At 45.1% G+C, this 26,765-nt stretch overlaps 1 protein-coding gene and 1 long non-coding RNA gene across 2 annotated transcripts in view; one reads left to right on the top strand and one right to left on the bottom strand.

Moving 5' to 3' along the window:
• The window catches only part of VAT1L (vesicle amine transport 1 like), a 146,330-nt gene extending 125,440 nt beyond the window's left edge, over positions 1–20,890 (top strand). The window contains exons 8-9 of the mRNA XM_004280123.2: positions 16,015–16,098; positions 17,994–20,890. Coding sequence (XP_004280171.1) covers positions 16,015–16,098; positions 17,994–18,092 — 183 coding nt within the window. The 3' untranslated portion in view covers positions 18,093–20,890. The remainder of the gene's footprint in view (positions 1–16,014; positions 16,099–17,993) is intronic.
• Positions 1–26,765, bottom strand: part of LOC125962758 (uncharacterized) — a 238,612-nt gene that overhangs the window by 116,122 nt on the left and 95,725 nt on the right. The gene's annotated exons all lie outside the window — the stretch shown is intronic.

Genomic DNA, 26,765 nt, shown 5'->3' with positions numbered 1-26,765 from the left:
TTAAACACCGTGTAAAGAGTGCAAGCATTCCCTACACTGCGTGGTGTGGATGTGACTTCAGTTTTGTATTAGTGCGGGTGAATTGCCATCCACCTCTCCAACTTCTACCAAACTCTTTGTCTGCTATGGGGACCTTCCCAGATCCACCCTCCCCTATGACTCCAGAGGGGTCTGACTGTTGTGCAAAAGCTGTTCCTCGGGGATCAGTGTGACCACCCTGTGAACCGGAGTGGCCCGTCCACCCTGTCCCTGACGTGTGGCCCTATCAGCTGAGGCAGTGGGCCCCTGAGCAGGAAAGGAAAGTGGCTGGAAGACAAAACCTCCCTCAACCGTTGAATTTTTTACCCTGTGTATTGAGCCTGTGTGTTTTTCCATCTCGTCGCCGTGGCAACACAACCTCAAGGCTAATAGATACTCCTTGGTGCTTAGAGGGAAAAACTCAGCTGACAGACAAACGAGGAAGATGCAGGAAGGAAAAGGTTAGCCCCCATGCCCCTCTGTGCCTTGGCAAACGGGCAGAGATAATTAAGAACTTGACTTTAGAATCACACAGACGTCGACAGAAGGGAGGTTCCAGACCTAGCAAAGTCACCTGTTCGCAATGCTAATTAAAATGGACGAAGATACAACAAATTACCTCAGATCTCCTCTCTGCTTGATGGAGAATCTTTCAAAACATAGATCTTTTTAGAGGATCTTTCTCCCCTTTGGGGAATCACATGGCTTTCAAACAGCCTGAAATGATCTCAAAGGCCAGGTGGGATGGGCAGCCTACTGAGATATCCCACCATCAAATTTGTCAGTTCCACCTCACAGCCCCCCTAATTCCCATTTCTCCTCGTCCCCTGCCCCACCTGCCGGCATCCCTCTCAGGCCATCTTCTCAAGACACACCTCCGATCAGGTCCAAGTGAAGATGTCTCCAAGCCCCACCTCCAGCCCCCAGCTGGCACAGCTCAGCACAGCGTCCCCTCACTAACTCTCAGGTCCCTGTGTGAGCCATCCTTCCCCTTTCAGGACTCTGTACATGCATTTTCTCTTCCTGGAAAAGGCCTCCCACCCCTAAAAGCCCTGAGCAAATGCCATTTTTCTCTAAACTGAGTCATTTCCTGCCCCTGGGCTTGCACACCTCCTGATTCGTACCTAGAATACAGCTCTTCCCACGCTCTCCTGGAAGGAGTGCATGGACGGTGTCCCCACCTCGGCGGCCTGAGGGCTTGTCTGGGGAAGGGGCCGTGTGCGATCATCTCCCTGAATGCTGCCTGGCCTGTGGTAGGCGTTCAATATTGGAATTTATTACCCTTGCAAAGCTGGGTGACTTGCTGAAAAGGATACATTATTCTATCTGGGGAAATGGGGTAAGACCTTGACCTTCTCCAGCACCAAGCTTCTAAGGAGCCCAAACCCCTCATTTATAACATCAGTATCCAACGTATACAGTTGACCATTTGGGTGCTGAAATTGTTGTTATAGTTATTGTTTGGGGGAACAAAGTCAAAGTTCATATTTTATAACCTTTTTGGGAAATCGCAAACACATTCAAAAGTAGCAAATACTGACCCACCTCCCACCCCCACCAGCCATGTACCATCAAGGCAGCCTCCACAGTGATGAACATTTGGCCGATTTGTTTCCTCTGGTGCCTCCCCTCCTCCATTATTTTTCTGGAGTATTTTAAGGCAAATCCCAGACATGATGTCATTTCACCTGCTAATATTTCATAAGCAGTCTAGGTGAAAATCCTAGCTCTTCTACCTCCTGTGTCTGTGATCTTGGGCAGATTGACCGTCCCGATCCTTGCATTCTATATATGTAAAATGAGAATAATTACGGCACATCCATCATAGGGTTATAATGAGGAGCAAACGGACTATTCCGCAAAACACACTTGACACTCGGCATCTGTCCAGCTTGTGTGCTAAGTGGTCAGTGTTAGCCATTTAAATCACTATTATTATCATTATCCTTACTGAATTTATAGCACAGTCCCAAGCATTTGGGACATGAAAGACATACAGCTGTATCGATCACTAATCATAGCTCTGGCAGTAGAAGGAGAGCAGATTGGAGAAACTGGGGCCTCAGAGACCAAATAGGAGGCTGGAAAAATCATCCTGGAGCGAGGTGATGGGGCCTTGAGCTAGACAGTGATGGAGAGTGGAGCTAGGACACACAGAGATGAGAACAAAGACCTCTGACTGACTAGCTGCAGCAGGGGAGGTGCTTGCTGCAATTAAAGGTCAAGTTTAGATTTTGATGGCCTGGAGAGAGTAAGTTAAGGGAGAGGAAGAAGGTGTGAAATAATGAGTTTCCTCTTAGAGGCTTTGTCCTTGCAGTACTGATGTGACATCCTTTAATGGGGCAACCTCTGATGGGGCTTCCTCTGATGGGACAAGCTCTGATGGGGCTTCCTCTGATGGGACAAGCTCTGATGGGGCTTCCTCTGATGGGACAAGCTCTGATGGGACAAGCTCTGATGGGGCTTCCTCTGATGGGACAAGCTCTGATGGGGCTTCCTCTGATGGGACAAGCTCTGATGGGGCTTCCTCTGATGGGACAAGCTCTGATGGGACAAGCTCTGATGGGGCTTCCTCTGATGGGACAAGCTCTGATGGGACAAGCTCTGATGGAGCGTCCTCTGATGGGACAAGCTCTGATGGGGCTTCCTCTGATGGGACATCCTGGAAAAGACACTTGGCACATGAGACCACGGATTATGACAGCACATGGCTTCTCCTGCATAGCTGGTGGTTCCTTTTACTTCGGAGTTATTTACACCTCCCTGTGAAAGGCTCCAGATGCCCCGCCCTGATGAGCTTCCTTCCACTCCTGCTCTGTAACCTCCCTTCACTATTGCGATGATCAAAGTGGAGTTGGTGCTTTACCCACCATTGCTTTTAAAACTTACTCTGCATGAACACATGCTCACTGTGGACATTTTAAAAAACACAGACAATAGGATGTCACATATGTGGAATCTAAACTGTCAAACTCACAGAAGCAGAGAGTAGAAGGGTGGTTACCAGGGGCTGGGGGGAGGGGGAATGGGATGTGGCAGTCAAAGGGAACAAAGTTTTATGTAAGATAAGTAAGTTCTGGAGATCTGCTATACAGCATAGTACCCACAGCTAACAATACTGTATTGTGTACTTAACATTTGCTAAGAGGGTAGAGCTTATGTTAAGTGTTCTTACCTCAAAATAGTAACTATAATAAAAAGGGTGAGAGAAAACTTTGGGAGGTGATGGGTATGTTTATGGCCTTGATGGCGGTGATGGTTTCATGGGTGTACGCTTATCCCCAAACTCATTCAGCTGTAACCATTAATTACATACAGCTTTTTATATACCAATTATACCTTAATAAAGTGGTTTTAAAACTAAATAAACAGAAAAAACACAAAAAGTATAATGGAGAAAATGAAAACTAGCCTTACCACAGATATACCCAGGGTAGTTGGGTTGATACAAGCTCTTGTTTATTCTTTATATTAATATATATTCTACAGAGATGTGATCACACTGAATATAAAATTACTTTCTCTCCTTATCACATCGGTAAGAAATGGGATGAGGTGACCTTTCAGGGATATCCTGCAATTCCCTCAACCATCCTACTCCTGATGGACATGTTTTTGTTTTTGTTTTAGATTTTTGTTTTTAATTTATTTTTGGCTGAGTTGGGTCTTCGTTGCTGCGCGCGGGCTTTCTCTCTAGTTGCGGCGAGCGGGGGATACTCTTTGTTGCCGTGTGCAGGCTTCTCACTCCGGTGGCTTCTCTTGTGGCGGAGCACGGGCTCTAGGCGCACGGGCTTCAGTAGCTGTGGCGCACGGGCTTAGTTGCTCCGCGGCATGTGGGATCTTCCCAGACCAGGGCTCGAACCTGTGTCCCCTGCACTGGCAGGCAGATTCTTAACCACTGCGCCACCAGGGAAGCCCTCCCTGATGGACATGTTTTGCTCCAACTTTTTCCTTTTAAATATCAAATAAGAAATATTAACTATTCAATTAGTGAATGGTTCACCCATAAAGCTTTATTCAGTTTCCTTAATTTTGCTCCTTTTAAAAGGCTGCTGTTACCAATAAAAATAAGGAAAGAATCAATTATTTATTCTCCCTTTCTTATATGAGATGTTTATCACTCGTAATCAACTAATAGATGAAGGGATGTATCTCTTTAAAAAATTATGGCAGCTAATAAATGAACAGAGTGTTAGAATCAGAATATCACCGTTTCACAACCCCAAATAAATTAATGGGTCTAGGCATTGATTATCAGGAAAAGAGGGTCAACCAGCCATTGTGTGTCTCCCAGAGGACACAACAGTACCTAGTCTTAGTCTGATCAAACCTCCTACCAACTTGGAGGAAATACAGATCACAGGGGCCATGCTGGACAATACCAGCTATCTGCAATCCACAGAATCCAGACAGTGCGAAGGAAACCACCACCAAACAACCTGGGCTCTTCACCTTGCAAGGAACAGAAACAAAAAAACAGAAGAAATAGATTTAAAAGGACTTGTCCATTTTTTAAATGGGCAAGATAAAACTATGGTGCCTAGGGTAGTACAGTCAGGCGAAAAACTAAAAGAAACACAAGGAAGTGATCACTCTGAAAGTCGGGATACAAGTGGTAATAGTTGGAGGAGGGGAGGGAGTTGAGGTTGGCACAGAATACATGGTGGGGGGAGGCTTTGAGGATGTCCAACAAAGTTCTATTTCTTGACGTGAGCACTTACAAACTATATATTTGTTTTGTGTGGTTGTGTGTGTGTGTGTGTTTTATTTCATAATCAAAATAGTTTAATAAGAAAAAAAAGTTAAAGGTGTACTACCTGTCTCGGGTTAAATAGTGCCCCTCCCAGTTCATGTCCTTCCCCGAACCCTGGAATGTGAGTGTATTTGGAAATAGCGTCACCGCAGATGTATTTCAACATTACAACGTTGCAGAGAGTTAAATTCTTATGAGGGCATACTGGAATAGGATAAGCCCTCAGTCCAGTATGATTGGTGTCCGTATAAGAAAAGAAGAGACACAGAAACACAGGGAAGAATGGCACGTGAAGACAGAGGCAGAGATTGGAGTGCTGTGATTACAAGCCAAGGACACCAAGCACTGCCAACAACCCGCAGAAGCTAGGAGAGAAGCATGGAGAAGACTGTTCCTCAGAGCCTTTGGTAGGAACCCATCCTTCTGACACCTTGACTTTGGACATTTAGCCTCCAGAACTGTGCAAGAATAAACTTCTATTATTTGAAGCCATCTGGCTGGTTGTCCTTTGTTACTGCAGCCCTAGGAAACCAATACAATACCCAAACATTACCATGCGTTCATAATTTTTAAAAAAATGAAAACAGTGATTAGTTTTGCTGTAGACCGGGTGTGATTTTTCAAGGTAGGATTTCCAGGTTCTTGTCCATATGCAAACTGTTATTTACTTGGTTGTAGTGATAGCGAGATACAGTTTAATCTCTGGGCTCTCTCTTCACCTGACAGGTTTGCGATTTAATTCAAGGATACGCATCACCACCAGCCATTGGGTCACACTACATCCTGACGTTTCCTTTGCCAAAATGAAACCAGCCTTCCACTGCATTTCCAGCATGTAACTCTGCTTCTAATTTTTTCTGCTCACATCACAATCAGATCAGGCTCATTGCACCGTGGGCCATGGGTCGCCTGAGTAACACGCTGATTCGCACTTCTGCACACACATCCTATGACCCCACTTCCACAGAGATCTTCCCCTCGAACCACAAGCAGATGAAACTCCGTGAGCAACACGGACTCAAGGAAAAAAGGGAGAATATTTGTATGTATACCTGATTGACAAATTCCCACTCGCCTCACTGGGCTGGTGCAAGGAAAGGAGATCAAGCACAGAAGCGCTTTGCTCGGTGACAGCACCTGCTAAGCATTCGTCGTATGTCAGCCGCTGTGATGTGAATGAGCACTGCCCCCCACCACCCCATGGTCATGCCACCTCGGCCTCATCCTTTACATTTACCTGATTTTTAGATTCAGCTCTTTTCTTGAGACACTTACCTTCTCCTAATATAACCTACGGGCAGGTGGTGACTCTTAAATCACTACGGTCCAAAACATATAGCCCTCCCCTTCCTTCCTGTCTAAGTGGGGGGGATCCACAAGAAACCCCCCTTCCAAGTGGTGGAGAACCAGCTTCTTACAAGAGCTTTTTGTTTGCAAATGCCTCTTACACAATCACTCTTTTATTTCACTCGTTACTTTAGAGCAACCCACAGTCCCCAAACAACTTGTCCCAGGCATACCTGCCTCGGTTGGCCACCTCTAATTTTGCACCCTGGGTACCCCAGCACTCATCTAAATGACAGCCATGTCTAGATGACATAGTCGATGCTATCTCAATTCCCTTAGGTACTGAAATGCCCCCAAACACCTGCAAACAAGCCCTTTCCCTTAAAGCCTACGGAAGGGGCCTTCTAAACTGTACTTGCCTACATGTTAGCAGGTCTGGCTGTCATCCCTTTGAAAAGATGAGACCTTTCAAGGTTTTGAAAGGTCTTTGGCCTCCTTACAGTTCTAACCCTTTTCCATAATTCTCACATTTGACTGTTCCAGGCGAAAACTTTCAGGTGCCATGGAATGGAATCATTATCCACCTGGGAATGAATAAAACCAGTACTATCTGGAAGCAAAGGGGTTACATCATTAGTAAGGAACTAGAGTCCTCCAAGCAGAAATAAGAGCTTCTCTAACTAGTTGGAGGATTTTGCTAAAGGATTTGAAGCAAGAACCAGTTGAAACTACATTTTGTCAGTTCTGCCATTGTCACGTGGGATTTCAGGAGTGGCAGGAGCTCGTTATGATGTAACCCGTTCCCAGCAGACTTGAGGATCTTAAGTAATTCAAGAGCATTTTCAAAGCATGATCGCCAGCATCACCCTCAGGGCTCTGGTGGCCATCAATGACTCCAGACTCATTCTCTGCATAAGTAATACTTCCTTAGACTATTTCTATGTCTTTCTCTTTGGCTGAGTGACAAACTTCTCCCTGACCCTCAAGTCTCAGTCTAATAGTACCTTTCTGCCAAGAGTTTTCCCCGGGTTTTCATCCTTCTCCCAACTCTAATTGCTTCCTCTTCTACGCCCATCACACTTCAAACATCTCTCTTACAGATTGTACAACAGATATTTTTCCGCAGGGAAAAGGAACCATCTCATGCATATTTTATCCTCCTCCCCGGACCTCACTTATGTGTTGGAATAAGCATCCACAAGTGTCCACTTCAATTCTACTCCACCATCCAAATTCGACACTGGGGAACATTGTTAAATAAGATCAAACAAATGTTGGAGGCAATTCACTAGATTTTTGTCATCTTTTGCTTTAGTTTGGAATACAGCTGGACAAGAATATATAGTTTGGCTTGATTATGGACTGTAGATTTCTGCACAACAGCTCTGGCTTTTAACTCAATGTTTATTTCATTTGAACTCCTAATGACCATGATACATATGTGGTCATCAGTGTCAGGGCCATCCAAGTTCCCAGGGAAAAAGGACCAGTTACTTCATCCCAATTCTACTGTCTTGCTTTTTTGCCTTCCCTCTTCCTCATTCTCGGAACATTCTTTACCTCTTCTAAGCCGGTACTCCTACCAGTGGCCCCTTAAAAAATCCTCTACGATCATCTACATTGGCCATTCTGTGGTGCCAGAACTGGGATGGGGCAAGAGAGATGACTAGGGTGCAAAATTTAAGGAGGCGCTCACTCTCAGGTGCTGAACCACCACTCGAATGACCCTGGGAGTGAGCGCCTCCTTAAATGCCCCACCCTTCCCCACGCCCTGCATTATTGCAAAGACCCACTTGCAACTAATCCAAAAAGTTGTGTTTGAATCTTTTCTCTGCCTTCCCAGTGGATCAATCCATGGCCCCTGACATTTTATTTTTTCAGTCACTCTTCCACGTAGGTCAAAATCTCGGGGCTCACTCTCTTTAGACTCTCGCAGCTACCTGACAGAACACAAATTCCAGATTTCAAGTCTACCTGCAATGAACGTGTTACTTTTCAATACCCACTTTGGGTTTTAAGCAATCATCAATCCCTCCCAAAGATGGACGTCCTTAATATGAGTCATCTTCCAGAGAAGAGTTTCGTAGATGTTTCTTAATTAGAGTATTACTCATTTCTTCTTTTTCAAAGCTTTTAATTTATCATCTAATAGGCACAGTGATCTGTGGAATAATCCATCTTAATTTTTTTCCTCTTTTAGATGGCTAGGCTTATTACTATTCACAGCACAAGCCAAATGGTTTGGTTATTAAGTGGTATCATTTGTACCCTAATGAATTTACGCCTTTCACACCATTGAAAAAGAAATGGAATATCGTGAAACGTTAAATGAAACCCTAAACAAAGACGGAGCAATGTTAACCCTCATTGCTCAAGTGTGAAGGAACTGATCACTCAGAAGGGGACTGGATAGTGTAGATTTGTAGGATCTGCTGTGGGCAACTGCACCCCTGCAGACTCTTTGGAATGTAGTACCATCGGCCCCAGGCAACCTTCCCAGCATCTTGTCCCAGGTTCACTTTTATTCTCTGTCCTCATGCCCTCTGGCATCTTTGCAGTCTCTGCTTTCATACTCAGCTCCCTCTGCTTCGAATGGCCCTCTCTCCCTTCTTTTCCTAGTTATGTTCTACTCATCCTTTAAAATCCAGCTCAATTATCACTTCTTTAGAGGAGTTTTTCTTGATCTTCCCAACCAGGTCAATTCCCCTATCCACGTTCTCATAACACCATCTTGGAATTATCCAACGGCAATCTTACATTCATTTGAGTCACTTTGATTGTTTAAGTCTGTGTCTCTGTAAGACCGTAAGTTTCATGAACGCAGAGGATCTTGTAGGTGTTTGCTCACCATCATCTTCCCAGACTTCCAGAAAACCACCTCTCCTAGATCCATTGCAGAAAGAAATAAGAATGACCACAACTAGTGTTCCTCTGTGAACATGGTCTGAGCCAGTCACATTTTCCCCAGGGGTCATGCTTGAACACCAACTTAAATGCTACTGGACTTGGTTGAACCACCAACCAATGGTACAAGATCAACTCTGATGGGTTGCAGTCCATTGGGGCGAAATAAACAAATCAGGAACACATTTTTTAGACTGTGAAACTCTTTATGATGATTAGCCTATTTAATAAGCGAAACTGTGATTCCCTCAGGGCAGAGGGAGCATGTCTGTTTCAATCATTACTCCACACACAGCTCCTAGAAAAGGGCTTTGGCACTGCTGGATGAGTGACAGAATGAATGGATGGACAGAAGAGTTATCATCATTTAAGATATTAAGAAGATGAGGGGCAAAGAGGTGAAGTGACTTGCTGGAATGACATTAGTGAGCCAAAGCAGAGCCTAGGAATGTTCCCACTGCCTCTTGCCCCCATCCGCTTGGGATGGTTTATGAAGGCAGCCTCCCAGGGACAAGAAGTGTCAGAAAAGACTGAGATGGCCTCTGTGCTCAGGATCTTGGCCTCTTGAAGTGTTTGAATGACATGACTCAAATTTCCTCCCGCTGTCTGGATGGGAAACCAGCTCCAGAAGAGATGGACTGACTGTGGCCAGAATCCCTAGCCCTGGGAAATCCAGCCTCTGGCCAGCCACACAGCTGGCACTGGCATCTCAGACTGGGTGTGGGGGACCATGACCCTGTTTATGAACAGACTCCACCGGGCCATCCAGGCAGCACCAAGCAGGCCACCAAGATAGAGCTACCTGGGCCAGGGGCACTGGGACCAGGGATACACCCGACAGAAACCTCTGGGCATGGCTCAGCCACGTGAGTCTCACTCTCCCCTCAAATCAACTTCCTCGTTCATTCATTCATTCATTCCGGAGGCTGTCATATGCCAAACACGCCTTTGCGCTGGGGTCCCTGAGATTGGTGCCATTTTCCTGCCGTCTATGGCTGCACTCTCCAACACGGCAGACCTGAGCGTTCGAAGTGTGGCTGGTCTCAACTGAGACACGCTCGAAGTGTAAACTACATCACGGATTCCAAAACCTCAGTACCAAAAAAGGAATATAAAATATTTCATTCATACTTTTTATTGTATTGAGCATATACGGAAATGATGATATTTGGGATAGATCTGGTTAAAGAAAATATGTTTTTAAAATGAATCTCAGCAGCTTCTTTTTACACTTCTTACTGTGACTAATTAGAGAAATGTTAGTTTCATCCATGGTTCACTTCATATTTCTATTGCACAGCAACGTACAGGAGAGGCTGATGGGCAAGTTCTAAGCTGGGGGTGAGGGTGACGTTACTAGCCGGTCCAGGTGCCGGGGGAGCCCAAAGGACACTTAGCCCAGAGTGTGAGGGGCGGGGGTGGGCGGTGAGAGCAGCTTCCTAGAAGAGTTCACATCTAAATCAACAGACAAATCTGAGTTAGTTCCAGGACCAGGGCACTGTGGGAAGGAACTGGGTTTCTACATCAGCACAAAGCTGAGAAGTCCAGATGTGTCTCCAGTGATGGGAGTGAGGGGGGTAGACAAGGGGAAGAGGAAGCAACAAAGCCAGAAAGGGCAACAGACATCGGCTCCCAGAAACCGAGTCCAGGGCTGTCTGGCAGAATTATCATGCGAGCCACACGCAAAGCTTTAAATTTTGTAGTAGCCACAGGCAGAAAAGTAGAAACAGGTGAAATTAATGTTAATTATATGTTTTCTTTAACCCAGGATATTAAAAAGGCTATTGTTTCAATATTTAATCAATGTCAAGGAGAGAGTTTGCATTCTTTTTCATTATGATTGTCTTTGAAGCGTGCTGTGTATTTCACACTCCCAGCACACCCCAGTTTGGACCAGCCACAGTTCAAGTGCTCAGCGCCACACGCGGCTAGTGGCGACTGTATTAGGCAATGCCACGTCCACTAGACTTTTCTCTTGAATGCAATGGGGAGAGGTTCTAAGCAGAGGAGTGCCGTGGACAAATCTCCCTGGCAGCCGTAAGGGAGACCAGTAGCTTTCTGGAGGCTGTCACCACCATCTTCTGTACCCTGTCACCTACCCAGGCGCCTCAGTTCATAAACTGATAACTTGGGAGCAAAATCTCTCTTTGCAGACTTTACCCTTTGACGATGTTATTGGAGGGAAGTTTTGGGATGCAGACAGCAGAGCCCCATCTTGGGTTTTTCCAGAGTCCTGAAAAGGGCAACTTTCCCTCTCTCAATTCCTACGTGGTTCCCACACCATTCAGAGGGCGACCTGCGACAGATTCCTGCGATTTTTCATCCTTGGGTTTCTCCTCTGTTGAAACTCTGATGCCTATACTCACCTAAGAGTATAGGTGCAGATAAAATGAAGCAAGATATGTAAAATGCCTCACACTGTGCTTCATAAAGAATTGATCAAAAAATGGTAGTTTCTTTCCCTCTGAGAGTTGTCATAAAAGACTCTTCACATCCCCAAGAGCAGCCCAAGAGGATGTAAACTCAAACAGCATGACTGGGGATCAGACTCCTAATCCTTTCTCCAACCCCCATATAAGGAACTTCAAGGAGTCAGTCCCTTTCAGAAAGCAATGTCCCAAAAATATGCAGGTTACAGACTGCCCAGCTGTGAACTTTTTTCTAGCATCTTAGTCAGCTTTAACTGGTAAGAAAACAGCTTTTCGGTTTCCCTGGGCTCTACCTTATTGGAGAAGCAGTTTAAAAACTGTTCCTAATCTCCAAGGAGTTTCCAGGTGCTTAATGACTTGCCAGGGTAATAAACAACTGAATTCTGGGAAACCATTATGTGAGAATCAAAGGAAGCAGCATGATCGGGGCAGAACTGGGAAAAAGCATTGGTTTTTGAAGTCTGCCAAATCTGAGTGTGAAGCACATTTCTGTTGCCAATAATCATGTAGTCTTTGGACAAATTGCTTATGTCTTTGAGAACTCAGGTACTTATCTGTAAAATGGGTATAATATGTATCTTGCAAGATAAGAATTATACATTCAAGGTAACAATGTATTAATTATCTATCACTGCATGACAAATTGTCCCTAAGACTTATTGGCTTAAACCAATTTATAATCTCAGTTTCTGTGGGTGAGGAATGTGGGTAGGGCTTAGCTGGGTCCTTTGGCTCAGGGTCTTTCCCAAGGCTGCAATCAAGGTGTCAGCCCAGGCTGTGATATCATTTCAAGACTCAACTGAGTAAGGATCTGCTTCCAAGCTCTCTCGTTGGCTGTTGGCAGGATCCAGGGCCTCATAGGCTTTTGAACTGACGGTGTCAGTTTCTCACTGGCTGTTGGCTGGAGTTCTCCCTCCATTCCTTGCCATGTGGGCTTCTCCATAGGGCAGCACACAACATGGCCATTTGTGTCATCAGAACAAGAAGGCAAGCATAGCACAGGGAGATCAGCTCGGTGCTTTGTGACCACCTAGAGGGGTGGGATAGGGAGGGTGGAAGGGAGACGCAAGAGGGAAGAGCTATGGAGACATATGTATATGTATAACTGATTCACTTTGTTATAAAGCAGAAACTAACACACCATTGTAAAGCAATTATACTCCAGTAAAGATGTTAAAAAAATAAAATAAATAAAAACACGTCAGCCTTTAAAAAAAAAAGAAAAAGAAGGCAAGAAGAGTCAGAGGAAGAGAGAGACTGGAAGACAGAAGTCACAGTCTTTTATTTTTAACTGGTAAGAAATTGATTTTTTGTTGATGGCCGTTCTTACCGGTGTGAGGTGATACCTCATTGTAGGTTAGTTTTGTTTGGTTTTTCTTTTTATTTATTTATTTATTTATAGTTTTGGCTGTGTTGGGTCTTCGTTGCTGCGCACAGGCTTTCTCTAGTTGCGGCGAGCGGGGGATACTCTTTGTCGTGGTGCTCGGGCTTCTCATTGCGGTGGCTTCTCTTGTTGCGAAGCATGGGCTCTTGGTGCGTAGGCTTCAGTAGTTGTGACACATGGGCTCAACAGTTGTGGCTCACGGGCTCTAGAGCGCAGGCTCAGTAGTTGTGGTGCACGGGCTTAGTTGCTCCGTGGCATGTGGGATCTTCCCAGACCAGGGCTCGAACCCGAGTCCCCTGCACTGGCAGGTGGATTCTTAACCACTGTGCCACCAGGGAAGTCCCCTCATTGTAGTTTTGATTTGCATTTCTCTAATGATTAGTGATGTTGAGCATTCTTTCATGTGTTTGTTGGAAACCTGTATATATTCTTTGGAGAAATGTCTATTTAGGTCTTCTGCCCATTTCTGGATTGGGTTGTTTGTATTTTTGATATTGAGCTGCATGAGCTGCTTGTATATTTTGGAGATTAATCCTTTGTCAGTTGCTTCGTTTGCAAATATTTTCTCCCATTGTGAGGGTTGTCTTTTCATCTTGGAATGACATTTTGTCACTTTTGCTGTACTCGGTTGGTTACAAGCAAGTAGCTGGGTCCAGCTCACATTTAAGTGGAGGGGACTACACAGGACTGTGAGTCCCAGGAGGTGGTTGGGAGCTGTTTTAGAAGCTGTCTGTCACGATATTTAAAGATTCTCAGTAAATAGTAGCTGCTGTTAAGACTGAATACAAAAGCATTTGGAAAGCATCATTCATCACAGAAATAGGAGAAATCTCTTGGATTATGTATTAGGATGAGGAAATTCAACAATCACATGACACTGTCAGTCTTTTTAAAAGAGGTTGATTCTAACCAATGCTCGCTTATCCAAAGACTGCATTTAAAGATACATTTAGGGACCTCCCAGGTGGTGCAGTGGTTAAGACTCCGCGTTCCCAATGCAGGGGGCCCAGGTTCATTCCCTGGTCGGGGAACTAGATCCCACATGCTTGCAGCAACTAAAAGAGTTCATATGCCGCAACTAAGGAGCCCACGTGCTGCAACTAAGGAGCCCGCCTGCCACAACTAAGACCCAGCGCAACCAAATAAAGAATACATATTTTTAAAAATTAAAAAAATAAAGATACATTTAATTTATATCAAACAGCGGTTTGATAATATGTTACCAGATAACAATGTTTGGACATTAGAATTAAAAAGCACCCATTCCCCCTACATAATGTTTTATCATATATCCAAATCCCTTTCTAGTTATTTTAGAATGCCCGTGTTTTTATGGGGATGTAAATAAAAATATGCACCTCGATTTTCTCATTTCACAATATTATAAAGACATTTAATCCTGCTGTACATTCTTTATAATTAGCAATTTAACAGCTACAAAACATTTCCATTCAGTAGATAAATGTCAGAGCCATGGTTTACTTAACCATTCCCTTATTCTGTGACATATAAGTTGCTTCAAGGTTTTGCCATTGAAAACAATCGAGTATCTTTTGCGTGGTAAGTTTTTTCCCCATAATTTGAATTGTGTCTTTAGGATAAAGTCCCAGAAAAGCAATTCGAATACGCACATTTTAATGGCTCCGTCAAGTTTTTATTCAAATGGGAAAATGGCTTTGGTTTTTATATAGCAAACACTGCTCCATCAGCCCCAGACTGAGTTCCTCAAAGGCAGACACCCTAGCTTACTTTAAAAAAAAATTTTTTTTAAACCATAGCATCTATAATTTGACTGTACTTCAATAAAAAATAAATTCAAAAAAAAAAGCAATCTGACTCTGTAAAAGATGATACAACTAAATCTACCTGCATAACAATAATTGAATGGGAGAAACTTGCCAACTAAAAGAAAATACTTTCAGATATAGTTAAAAAAAACTAAATGGACTTCCCTGGTGGTGCGGTGGTTAAGAATCTGCCTGCCAATGCAGGGGACACAGGTTCGAGCCCTGGTCCAGGAACATCCCACATGTCGCAGAGCAGCTAAGCCCGTGCACCACAACTACTGAAGCCCGCACACCTAGAGCCCATGCTCCGCAACAAGAGAAGCCACCACAGTGAGAAGCCCGCGCACTGCAATGAAGAGTAGCCCCTGGTCGCTGCAACTAGAGAAAGCCCAGGTGCAGCAACAAAGACCCAACGCAGCCATAAGTAAATAAATAAATTTATGTATTAAAAAAACTAAATGAAAACATATGCTATCAATAAAAGATATGCCTAAAATAAACCATAGCATCTAGCCTATAAGCAACATGTAGTGAACATTTGTGCACTGAATGAATGCATGAACAAAAATACTTAAAAATCCGAGACTTAAGGAAAAATATTTCAACTAGATCTATCGCATTTTTTAAAATCAAGAAATGTTGCATTTCCATTTAGATTTCACTAAGAGATGTGGAGGACTTACCCATGCCAAGCCCTGGCATTCTGTTGCCCTTTCCTTATTTTATTTTATCCTCACAGCACCCCCTAGAGTTCATTTTCCATACAGCAACAGAATGAAAGGCTCAAAGGCTACATCAGATTACATCACACACCTGCTTTTTTCAGAGGGTCCCAGGAGGCGTCTATGTATTGATATTTGTCTGACAAGCTCCCATCACTTGAAAAGAAACAGAAGGTCCTCTTCACTGGGGAGAATACTAGTTCTGGGGAAACCTCTGCTTAGGTGGAAACAAAATTTCCACTCAATAACCAGGAACCATGGGAATTTTCCTGAATGTAGTTCAGCCTCGGTGATGGGTCATTTTAGCCAAACTACGAATCAGAGTTATATAACACTTAGGTAAGCAGGGCGAAAATGACCCTTGAAAAATAATTTAATTGGTCAAAATTTACTCTGGCTAATGTTCCTGGCCCCTGGGCAGCGTGTTAACTCTTGGAATTCTATAGGACCCTCCTCCCCCAGCCTTTTTTTTTTTTTTAAGAAATGTTCATCTTTTTATTTCCGGAGCTATCACTCTCATTTTTTAGACTCAGGAAACCGAGTCGCTTGCAGACAGTGTGAGTGACAACCAGAATCTATTTGCACGCGCTTTTGGAAACCATTGCTAGTTTAGCTGCTAAACTTGAACCGCAGCGCCCCCTGGTGGACAGAGGGTGGTTTGGCTTTTCCAGGCCTCTTGCCACCTGGGCGACATCTCATCTAACTGGCGCTTTCTCTCCCTGTCTCTCAGGTGAAGGAGGCCATGCAGCGGATCCACGACCGAGGGAACATTGGAAAGTTAATTCTGGATGTAGAAAAGACCCCGACTCCGCTGGTGAGTCAAAAGCAGAGGCATCCGCTCAGTTCAACACCAGACGGTTTATCTGGTGTAGGCACAGGTGGGATGGAGGGAAGTACAGGAAGCCCTCTGCTGGGCTGGGGCTGGTGGGGGGAGACCAGAGGTAATGAAACGAATGTGCAAGTGAGGGATTAGTCACAAATGGGATGAACGCTAATAAAGAAAGGAAAACGCTCCGGTGAGAACGTTTCAGGAGCAATCTGAGGTCAGGAGAGGACAAGACCACACCCGTGTCTATTACACCTGCTCACTCTTGGCTGCACAAGCGGGAGGAATTCCTGGTAAAATTTAATAAATTCACATTCAGATACCCAACAGCATGATGCCACCTGCCTCCGAAATGCCTCCTGATGGGCCCATGGCTTTTGTTTTCTCTTACCAGGACAATACCCTTACACGCAGGGACCCCACCAGTAGTGAAGCATGTCACACTCACATCCCAGACACTCTTGCAAGGGTCCCTTGAGGGGCTCTGCAGTGTGGCGGTCGACACAGAGACTGCCACCAGACTGCACAGATCCAGAGGTGGGGCAGGTGGACAACCATCAACAAGCCATACGTAGAAATGGGACACTGCAGCTCTGGATCCGGGCCACAAAGAAGGGCTCGCAGGAGGGGGTCTGTTCCCGTGAGGAAAGTCTGGGGAGGCTTCCTTGAGGAAGCGGGCTGAGCACAAAAGGAAAAGCAGGCACTGAGTAGGCAGGCGGGTGGAGGGACGGCGCTGCATGTGCTGTGGCCGAGAGGGAAGTCCAGCTCCAGATCAGCCGTGTGGTACGGGCGGGGGGACTGAGATTCAGGAGATGATTCCTGTTTGTAAGAATAAGTGGGGAGAGCAGAGGTTCAGGGGTCAAGGGAAATTACCTAGCTCAGGGTCTAGGACAAGAAGAGAACTCCGAGGCACCGTTCACGAAGGGGGCTGTAAATGGATAGGACTAGGATGTTGTGAGCATCTGTCGTGTGCTCAGCAATTTGCCAGATGCTTCAAGTACATCATTTCCCTTTGTTTCACTTGGCTCCCATGACAACTTTATAAGGCAGGTGGGTTTATCCTCGTCCTAACGGTGGAGGAAATGGAGGCTCAGAGAGGTGTGGCAAGTGTGCCAGGTACTAGCAATGACAAGAAGGTAGGTGGGTAGGTAGATAGATGGTAGATGGATGGATGGATGGATAGACAGGACCAGAAAGAGTCCACATCTTCACAGAAAGGACGTTCCCATGGGGGAATATAGACAACAAAGTGGATAAACCCACATTTGTTACTAGTGTGCTTCTGGCTCCTAGCAAGTGACAGCATCAGGCTTTGGACCCTGGCCGGTCGGCGCAGTGGACGCTGTCAATGCCCACCCAAGCCCCCGGCACTCATGGTTCCCCTGCATGCCGGTGCTGTCCTCCTGCTGGCCGCCGCCCCTCTCTGCCTGAGCGCGTCCCCTGGCCACGGCAGAGGCTTGGGTTATGCACAAAATCGGCACTCCCTGGCTTCTCCCCTGCTCACGTGTCCCCCACTGTCCCCCAGTGGTCCCCAGCAGGACTGAGCCCATTTGCCCATGGCAGGACCTATTAACATATCCCGTGCCAGCTTCCTTGCCTTTTCTGTCTCCTTTCCTCACTCTGACCTGTGCTTCCTGGGATCATCTCCCAAGCTCTGGAATCATCTCCCCAATTCCAAATACTTGCAGTCAAATGCTTTCTCAGAGCCTGCGTCTTAGGGCGCCCAACACAAGTCACCTGGTACCACACTGCCTTCCTGAGGAATCACGTGACCCTAGCGTTCAGCCCTCAGAGAAATCTTTCCCAAGGGCCTTCATCAGATGCTTGAAGAAGGCAGGAGACAGACTGCAGAACCCTCTAAGAAGTCCTCTGCTGCATTACAGATGGCCAATGACAGCACAGAGACCAGCGAGGCGGGCGAAGAGGAGGAGGACCACGAGGGTGACAGTGAGAACAAGGAGAGGACGCCCTTCATCCAGTAACCCGGGGCCCGGGCAGGAGGGCGTGAGGATGCTCTGGAGAAAGAGGACCCGGCTGAGAGATCTCTTCTGCGCCCCAGTGAACAAATGCTGTAGTCCAGTGTGTGCTGTGTCTGTCTGCTGTCAGCTGAGCTAAAAAGCTGTTGATCACTGTTGTTTTTGAAATTAAGTGCCAATCCCATTCCATGCAGTATTATGTCCTTCCCCCATCTGTGTGTTACACTCTCCCCACTCCCCTGTTTCAAAACCATCCATCTTTGGGTCCTTCTCGACAGTTCTAGAACAGCCTTGCAAATTGATACAAGTCCACAGGTCCATTGCTTAAGAGACCAGACATGGGCAAAGACAAGTTTGGATTGAAAGGTGTTATCACAGAGCACTGTCCTAGAATTCTTCAGGCCAATGACACTTTTTGCTGCCAGCCGCCCATGCTTCTGAAAAGAGCGCTTGCCAATTTGGCTGGCGGAAAGAGGGTAGGCCAGGAGAGGTTTTCACAAGCCCGTAAGTTTAGGATCTCTCCAAGGTGTACTGTCCTACTTCCCATTGAAGAGGCAACCTCCTTACATTCATTCAGGTGTTTCACGGTCAAAGGGTTAAACCAACCTCCCCTCACCCTCTGATGCTTGATTCCTTCACCGGTTCTTAACCATAAACACAGGGAGATAGATGTGGATATTTCAGGATAGAAGATGGGTCAACAGCCAAAGTATGAGGACCAGCCACAGAGGTCCCTCCTCTGAAACCATATCTCATGAGCAAAATCCTCTCCCCGCCACATATATTTAATTTTAAGAAAACTCACCAGGTGTGGGACTATTTCAAAGTCATTACTGAGACTCGCCTATGTTTGCACACTTGCCATTGGCATTACCGATTCTGCTCTTTTCATTTCCTGGTACTGAATAGCAGCCTTTACCTTGGATCCCCCAAGAAAGATCTCCTTTGTAGACCATATTTGGGGGAAAAAAAATCAGTGAGTATCTTTCTTCTTGCCAAAGCGTGTTCCAACGTGTCACAAACTAGTGATACAAAACTCGATGTTTAGTACCTGATGCCAAATATGTGTTCCTCTCCTCTGAAATATAAAATTATGGTGCACACTCTTTGCAAGGCCCTGCTTTCTGGAAATCCGGTACCAAATTCCTTGATCGCACAACCCTGATTAATTTCCCAGCTCCCAGACTCCTAAGGAAACCCCCCCGCCCCGGCCCCACCACACTTGACGCGGCTTGAGGTGAACAGTCCCTCTGGAGGGACAAGAGGCCCAGTGTCTCCAAGGGGGGGGGGGCGCTCCTCACCACGTCTCCCAGTCCTGTTGGCCCAGAGGGTGGACTCCACCACTCATAGACCAAACCGGAGACACAAGGAGCCCGCGGTGTTGGCAGCCCAACTCACTTGCGTTCTGGAAGACTTCCAAGGGCTCCTGCATTGCCCGACCTCTCCACCAATGAGCCTTAGGGTACACCCCACACTTCCCCCAAGATAGCAATGAATGCATTTCAGCAACTACCTGTTTTATTCCCTAAGTCCATTGGTAACAAATGTCGCCTCATTAGTCATGTTCTTTTTTTCCTATCCTGAGCTTGTGATGATGACTTATTTATGCCAAATATTCACCTGAAGGAAGTGTCTCCTCACTGTGAATGCACACGTAAGCTATGAAGATGAGAGAGGGCAGCGCCACCTCATGAGCCCAGGGATGAGAGCATCTCAAAAGAACACACCAACATCAACTTCTCTCCTCTGGGTCACTTAGAAAGATAACGTAGAGGTTGTATCCCCCCAACATGTTTGCTAAATGCAGTACTATTGGTCATGTTTTTCCCATAACCAAGCCCTCAGTGAGGTCTTAAGAGGAGCCGTTACCCAAATGACATTCCTGGTGAGCTGGCCAAAGATGGCAGTTTTTAGGGCTGGAGGAGCAGAGACCCACTGGCCATACCAGGCCTCTTATTTGCCAGGGGAGACGGAACTCCCCATTCAGAATCCAAACGGCCTTTGTTATGTCCAGAGGATTAGCATGAAAAGACATTCTTCCCCAAATCTGTTTTTTCAACTATAAGGTTTAGACAATAATCACAAATTATGCTGGTTAATTAAAGAAAACCCTTTTGTCTCCTTGGTATACAGAATGAGAAGAGAAAACTAGTGTTTGACCAATAAGACCAACTTATGCCATGAAGAATAGGGAAAAAAATTAAAGTATCAAAATTAACTGTTTAACACACTCTCGTTCGAAGCATCTTGTTTGCTGTCACTTGACTGTTTTTCTGAAGGAAGTACACAGAACGTCTCAGGTTGCCTTAAAGGAACTGTGAAGGCTTCTCAGTAATCAACGTTTGATCGGAGGGAACTGAAACATTGTCTAACGTATTTGTGGCTTTAGAGCTTCTGTTATATTGTGCCTACAAAGCAAATTATGTTTACATAAAAAAATATGAATAAAGTATTCAGCATAGCATAACCTCGCCTGGCATGTGTTACTCCACATACATAGTTGTTGCAAAAATGGCCCCAATATTAAAACACAAGGCATGGGTGAATGAAAAAGAAAATATAAAAAACATGTCATAGAAGAATCTTCAGATGAGAAACTAAAGGCTATATATAGAAAACAGGAGTCAAGATGAAATAAGCCCTTAAAAATACATTCGGCTTCCCTCAAGCAAGAAAATAAGACACCACTAAATAAAAGAACTATTAAAGGCATCATGTAATAATAGTAATGATAACAAGAATAACAATAATTATAATAGTATTTATGATACCTACTATACACTATTAAAAGATATATATGTGTATATATGTGTGTGTGTGTGCGCTTATATGTATACTCTCTTACCCTCCCAACAGCCCTGAGAGGTGGGGTTTACCATTACGCCCATCTTATAGGTGAAAAAACTGAAGACTGAGGTTTTGCACTAAGACCACAGAGCTGGGAAGTGACAGAGCCAGGATCTGGAGCCAAGGTAGAATCCACGCTCTTAACCACCCCACCATGCTTCTTGGCTTAAATAAGGGTAAAATGCAATGCATTTCAATGACCATCCCTTCTCACTAGAAACGGTTCAGGGATTCCCTTTCCTCTGATTTCAAGGATATGTTTATCCATTTGTTTTGCTTTGTAGCAAATAATATGCACACCAAGAAGCATTTTTTTGTCTGGCCCTCGATCCAAGTGTTCAGTGAAGTGCTGATTTCAAAACTCACACACCTCAACCATTTTCATTTTCATGATCTAACATCCTCAAGGTTATCAAAGAGATGCACAAAAGTGAATATCCAAGGGGAAAGATTTCATGAAGGAGGAATTCATGATTAGGGAGGCTTGGCTGTATTTACTATATTTCTCAGCAGGAAGCCAAAAAAATTAGAGCTAGGTCCCATGTCAATAAAACACCACATACATAAACCCGAATTTACAAGGTAGAACAGTTAGTCACCTTGTCAGTGAAATTCTTACAAGATCACTGTGCAAAGGATTTTCTCATTATGTTCTCATTTAATGCTCATGTACTCCATATAAGGCCCATGGCCTCACATAGCCAGTGGTGGTGTGCTGTCACATGTAAACACAGTCCAGCAAGAAAAACTGGAATCTAAACTAAAATCCACATCTTCCCTTATAAGTCTGAGAGTGGGGAAGAGGTCTTGCAGTTGGGAACAAAATTCTTTTTAGCCATGTGGGTGAGGTTAGAGCACAAATGGAGGTAAACCTTTCAAAAGCCATTTGGGGCAGAAGGAAACATTAGTGTGAAAGCAAGAAGGTGGGAACATTGAAGGGCGTATAGGAAGAAAGGAGAGTACAACAGTAGGTGAAATACACTCACGTGGAAATGGAGTGGAGCTGGAGAAAGGCATGATGGGAAGTCCCAACTGGGCATGGAGGTCTTTGAATGACAAATGAATAATCTTGGATTTCCGTGGGAGAGAACAAGCATGTACAATGGTGTGACATGAAAGCTTGCGGATGTGGCAGGTGATTACAAAGAGTAAATGTAGGGTTCAGTGGGAGGAGGGATATAAGATGAGCCTAAAGGGGGTGCAGAGATAGACATCAAGTTCCTTGATTCCCCTGCCCCGGTTTCGGTCCTCCAGAATCAGACACTGAAACAAGGATTTGAAAGTCAGCAGTACTGGGAGGTGATCCCAAGAAGCACGGATTGGGGAGAGGGAATGTAAAACAGGAAGGGAAGAAGCCACTTCAGCGTGGGTTGGTGAGTAGGTGACCGCTGTGGGAGACCATGGAGCTGTCCCACTTGGTGAGGAAGGTGTATTTCTCCATTAAGTTCCAAGCATCATTGGATGAAAGTGACTCCTAACAAGCATGTTGGTTCCCTGATGCTCTTCCATCTTGTACAGCAGGTCTAGAGGAAGGGCAGAAATGGACACCAAGATATGTAACAAGGATTCAGAGAGGCAATGTTAGGGGGCAGAGTGGGGTGCAAAGTAGGGAGGGGCCAACTCTGTGATGGAAGATGATGTCCCGGAAAGTGTTCATGGAGGAGGTGATGCCTGAATGCAGTCTTTTAAGCTGAGTGGGTGTTGTTCATGAGAATGAAAGCACACAGCATAGTGCCTGATACCTAGTGAGCATGATAAACATTAGCTTCCTTTCCTTACTCCTGTTTGCCAGGGCTGGGAAAATGGGATGCTTAGGAAATATTCAGTAGCTTCTTTTAAAAAAAAAAAAACAAAAAACAGATAATATACAGACCTCAATATTTCACTTCCAGGTTTGCTTGTGGGAAAAGAAATAAGTTGTTATGGACTAAATGTCCATAATTCATAGGCTGAAATTCATAGGCTGAAACCCTCCCCTCCCCCACATGAAGGCATTAGAAGGTGGGCCTTTGGGAGGTAATCAGGATTAGGTGAAGTCATGAGGGTGGCACCCTCATGAATGGGATTAGTGCCCTTATAAGTTCATGAGAGACAGCTTGCTTCTCTCTCTCTCTCTCCTGTGTGGATAAAAAGATATTGACAGTCTGCCACCCAGAAGAGGCTCTCTCAAGAACTTGACCGCGCTGGCACTCTGATCTCAGAATTCCTGCCTCCAGACTGGGAAATAATGTTTCGTGGTTTATAAGCCACCCAGTCTATGATACTTTGTTAGAGCAGCCTAAACTGTCTAAGACATAAATGTTTTTGCATTCTCTGCCTTGAGCAGAATGAGCAGAGTTCCTACTACCAGCCAAGCAAAGATGCTGGGAAACAGGTCCTATGGGTTATTCAAATTGGCTCCCAAACACCCAAACACGGGAGTGACTCAGATAGGGGTGAGTGAAACCCCAACATACCACAGGCATATGCACCCACATGTGCAGAGACTGAGAGCACCAACTCTGGAGTCTTGCAAACTGGGAATCAAATTTGGGCAAATTGCTTGGCATTTGAGCTTTCCCATACTGAAATGGGGAGGATCATATTGTCTAGGTCCTAGAATCATTATGAAAATCAAATGTGAAAGTGTGTAACCAGATTGAAACCATGACCTACAAGTTCCAGTCTAGAATTCACATGGCAGATGCTTTCAAAACATGGTTTTTCATTCACATCAAACACTAATCAAATACCTAGCATGTTCTCAACACAATAGTTTTAGTGTTTTAGCGGGAAAAATAAATACATAGTCTCTTCCAGCCATTCAGGAGTTTACCACTGAAGAATGTAACAACAGTAAGTTTTATCTTGCATGCAAATGGCAATTTATCTGTAGAGCCTGCCTTGGTACTGAGAGCTGGCTGGGTTGAGTGGTGAACAGTGCTGTATTTGATGAACAATGTCCATCAGGAGCAGGGGAGGAAAGCGGTCCAGGAGAAGAAACCAACTTTAGGCACATTAGAGGGAAAGTGCAGGGCAGGTTCATGGAATGGTCCATTTAGCTGTTGCGTGCATCGAGAGAAGAGACAAAAGATGAATAAGACTGGATTATAGAAATCTACTAATACCCCTTCAAAGGTTCTGGATTTTGTACAAAAAGCAAAGGGATTAATCCAGGGATTACTGGAGAATGTGCTCAAGTAAGAGGTGACCATGGGAAATCTCCCCCAAATGAACATGATTATTTTACTTGGTCCAGTTTTGGGAGGCAGATCAGATGCGGGGGGCATGTTGGAATCACAGTTCTTTAGCTAGTCCCCCAAAGCCCATCCGTAGTCTATCTGGTCAAGCGGCCACTAAACTGGCATGAGTGGGAGAAAAAGAACACCTCTCCCTTCCAGGAGTGAAACAATGAGGGACTGGTGAGGCAGGCTTTTTCTGGAGAAATGGGGACATGTCCATGGGAGGCCCCCCCAAAGTAAATCACTACCTTCTGGAGCTGGGAGTCAAAACCAACATAGGACAACGACCCATGGGGCATACTCACAAACACCCATGCTCAAAAACCTTGCAATCATTTTCAAAAACCTGCCCCAGCTTAGAGATTTCCATAGAGTGAAGTTGAGTCAAGGCAAAGCATGACAACAAAACTAACATTTACTGAGGATTTGCTATTCGCCAGGCATTTTACACGTACTCTTAACTGAATCGAAACAATACCCTGAAAAGTAGATATCATCCCTGCTTACAGATTAAGGACATTAAATTCCAGAGAGGTTAGGTAGCCTGCTCATATTCACTCAGTCCCAAAGTAGAGTTCTGTCTAGAACCCAGGACTCCATATAATAGAAAGGTTTCTTCCCAGAAGCTGGGGAAGATAGGGACTAGCAGTTCCAACCTAACACCCTCCTGGTGAGGTGTTCCCTCCTCTCCTCTCCTCTCTCCCCATCACCCCCTCCCAAGGACAAAGACCTTCCTCTCCATTAGCTCTGGTGTGAATCAAGGTACTCTCAGGAAGGTTCTGATTAGCCAGCTTGGGTCACATGCACATCCATCAACCAATCACTGAAGCAGAGGGATGGCTATTCTGATTGGCCAGCCTGGGTCACATGCCCACCCCTGTGACTGGTCATAGTAGGTGCAGGCAACCTGATTGATATTCATACCTGAACCTCATCAGGTGACAGAGAGGTAGATCCCCATAGGACAGTATGCTGCACAGTTAAAACAGTGTCCACTGTAGATACAGTCTACTGAGCACTTACTGTGCACTGGACACTGCTTTTTTTGTTTGTCTGGTTTGGTTTGTTGGTTTCTTTTTCTTTTGTTTTTAGTTTTATTTTCTGCACATTGTGGGAGTCACCACTGACACCTCCCCACACTTTGTCTTGGTTCACCTGACACCAGAGTCCACTGCAGCTGTAGACAGTTCCTGGCAAGCTGACTGCTTCCCGCCTCCAGTACCACAGGGCACAAGTGTGCCAAGGTAAGCCAGAACTACTGTGGCGGGGACTGGGGACGGTGGGAGTAACAGCCCCCAGGCAGCTTGAGCCGTGAAGGATGGGAGATGGTGGATAAATGCCCAGATTCCCTGTCCATGTTCCACACAGTATCTGAAGGGTCCCCTCAGTGGGGTCAAGCCCAAGGTGCCCACAATGGTGACTTATTCATTAGCAAGTCCACTGGCTTTTCTTCCCTCCTTACCTCATTCTCCCTACACCCCCCCACTCCTGCTTCTTGAGATCACCTTCCAAATAAACTACCTGCACCCAAGTCCTCATCTTGGGGGGCTACCTCAGGGGAACCCAAATGAAGACAGCATTCTGCATGTATTAACTTGTCAAAGACTCATAACAACCCGATAAAGTAAGTGATACTATCCTTACTTTACTGATGAAAAATGAAGCCAGGGATCTCCCTGTTGGTCCAGTGGTTAAGACTTGGCGTTTTTACTGCCAGGGGCCTGGGTTCAATCCCTGGTCAGGGAAGTAAGATCCCACAAGCCACACAGCGCAGCCAAAGAAACAAACAAACAAAAACAAAAAGTATATACATATATATATATGTAAAAGTATATACATATATATATATGTATATATATAGAGAGAGAGAGACAGAGAGACAGAGAGAGGGAGAGAGAGAGAGAGAGAGCGCGCGAGCCAGAGAAGTTAAATGAAGTGCTCCAAACTACACACAGCACTGAGTTTCCAGAATTTGGGCCCAGACATCAAGCTAAACTCTCTCTAATGCCCAAGTCACTGAAAATGCACAGTATCACTTAATAAGTTGGAAAAAATTATTCAAAAGCTAAGCTAGCATCAATTAAAATGACTTCTGGGGCCAGCCCTTCTTAGCTTTTCAAAAGCCTACCCAGGGAGTGAGAAGGGATTATTGCTGTTCTCCTGACTCTGGGGCCTTCTATCCAAGGCCAGCAGGATGGGGCCCAGCAACCCTGATGAGTTAAAGGGCTGTGCTGTGAAGCAGGGGAACGACCATCACACAACTGCAGTAAAGTTGGTCTCTTCATCCTTTGCAAAAACAAGCACAAATACCTATTTACTGAGCCCAGGCTCAGGCTCAGGTTGACTGCTGATGGTAAGAGCTGGTTTGTCTATTGTCTTTGGGGGCAGAAGTCGGAATATCCCAATGATCCTTCGAGATTAATCAATAAACAAGGCAGGAAGTCAATGCACCATCAAATTGACACTGAGTGTTTAATTATTAACTAGATAAATTAAGAGTATATCAAAAGCCCCCATTCTCACTCAGGATCTCCATCTCTGTCTATCTATCTCTAGTAAGGTAAACAATATTTAGGTGACTCAATTAAATTCTACAAATATTTACTAAGCT

This window comes from Orcinus orca, chromosome 20, assembly GCF_937001465.1.
Source record: "Orcinus orca chromosome 20, mOrcOrc1.1, whole genome shotgun sequence".
NCBI classification, from domain to species: Eukaryota; Metazoa; Chordata; class Mammalia; order Artiodactyla; family Delphinidae; genus Orcinus; species Orcinus orca.
The sequence above is the reverse complement of the archived record's forward strand: the minus strand, read 5'-3'. Positions and strand labels throughout refer to the sequence as shown.